Source organism: Condylura cristata, unplaced genomic scaffold, assembly GCF_000260355.1.
Source record: "Condylura cristata isolate star-nosed mole 26May11 unplaced genomic scaffold, ConCri1.0 scaffold00023, whole genome shotgun sequence".
Lineage (NCBI taxonomy): Eukaryota > Metazoa > Chordata > Mammalia > Eulipotyphla > Talpidae > Condylura > Condylura cristata.
The window spans coordinates 9,463,206-9,464,262 of NW_004567124.1; the positions used below are offsets into that span (position 1 = coordinate 9,463,206).

Here is a 1,057-nt window from a genome sequence, read left to right on the forward strand (position 1 = left end):
TGAGAGCGCGGGTCCCAGTCAGTGCTTCCGGAGCTGTCCTCGGCTCCTACTTCTTCGCCCCAAGAGTCCCGGAGAGCAGCTGGTGCTGAGCAGGGCGCGAGTCGTGGGGGAATGCAGAACTCCGGGATGCGGTCTGGGGTGAGCACATTTGTGCAAGTGGTGGGCGTGACCGCCGTGGTTCTGCTGACCCGACCTTGGAAAAGCCCGTTTCCGCCCCTCAGGAGGCGCTCGGGATCCAAACGGAGCCGTTCCAGGAACCACATTCGGTGTGGATGCCTGTTTTGGCTGGCCCTCCTCTGGAGCTGTTGGGGTGGCACCGCACTAGTGCACACTAGTCGTTAGAGCGAATCCTCAGGGCACAGCAGTTCCTGTCCGTCCTTTCGAAGTGCTCCTTCCTCTGAGACTGCCCCTCACACTGCCATTGCAAACTATATTTCAGTGATTGAAAAACAATCTTTTCTCGTGGTCTCTTACATGTACACTTTTGGGGCTCACTACTTTCACTAGATCAGCCCTGGTTGGCCTAGGACTGAGATTCTCAAAATGTTGGTCTCCAACTCGGGTCCTCGGTGCCCAAGTGTGCTTTGCTTGTGCAATCGTTCCTTAAACAATCGAAACGTGGATGAATGCACTCTAGTCCTCAGAGAGAATGAACTTTCTGTAATAACCTCAGTATTATTCCCTCCAGAACACTCAGCTTGCTCTTCCCTTTTAGGCACAAAGATCCTTAGGCGAGTCCCCGCAGGAGTTAAACAAGGTTGTGGTCCCTCCCGTTGTACCTGGATCCGGAGTCAGATGGGTCTCAGCGCCTTTCTGCTTGGGATACCCACTGGGAGAAAGGTGAAGGCTCTGGGAAGTTCAAAGCGCAAGCTGCTGGGTTCAGCACAAAGACAGCAGCCGGAGCTTTTATATTTGCCGTCTGGATAGTTGGCCAATGGTCGAGTGGCAGCTGTGCTGCTTGGTAACCTGATGCCCGGCCTTCCCCCTCGCCACGTGGCTGGAGAGCAGAGCAAATTTATGGGATCCTGTTATTTCTTTCTCCTTTGGGGGGCTGGGG

General features: G+C 54.7%; 1 protein-coding gene across 1 annotated transcript in view; it reads right to left on the reverse strand.

Moving 5' to 3' along the window:
- LOC101637089 (C2 calcium-dependent domain-containing protein 4A) overlaps positions 1-263 on the reverse strand; it is a 1,208-nt gene extending 945 nt beyond the window's left edge. The window contains exon 1 of the mRNA XM_012728528.1: positions 26-263. Coding sequence (XP_012583982.1) covers positions 26-263 — 238 coding nt within the window. The remainder of the gene's footprint in view (positions 1-25) is intronic.
- Positions 264-1,057: the final 794 nt, after the last annotated feature.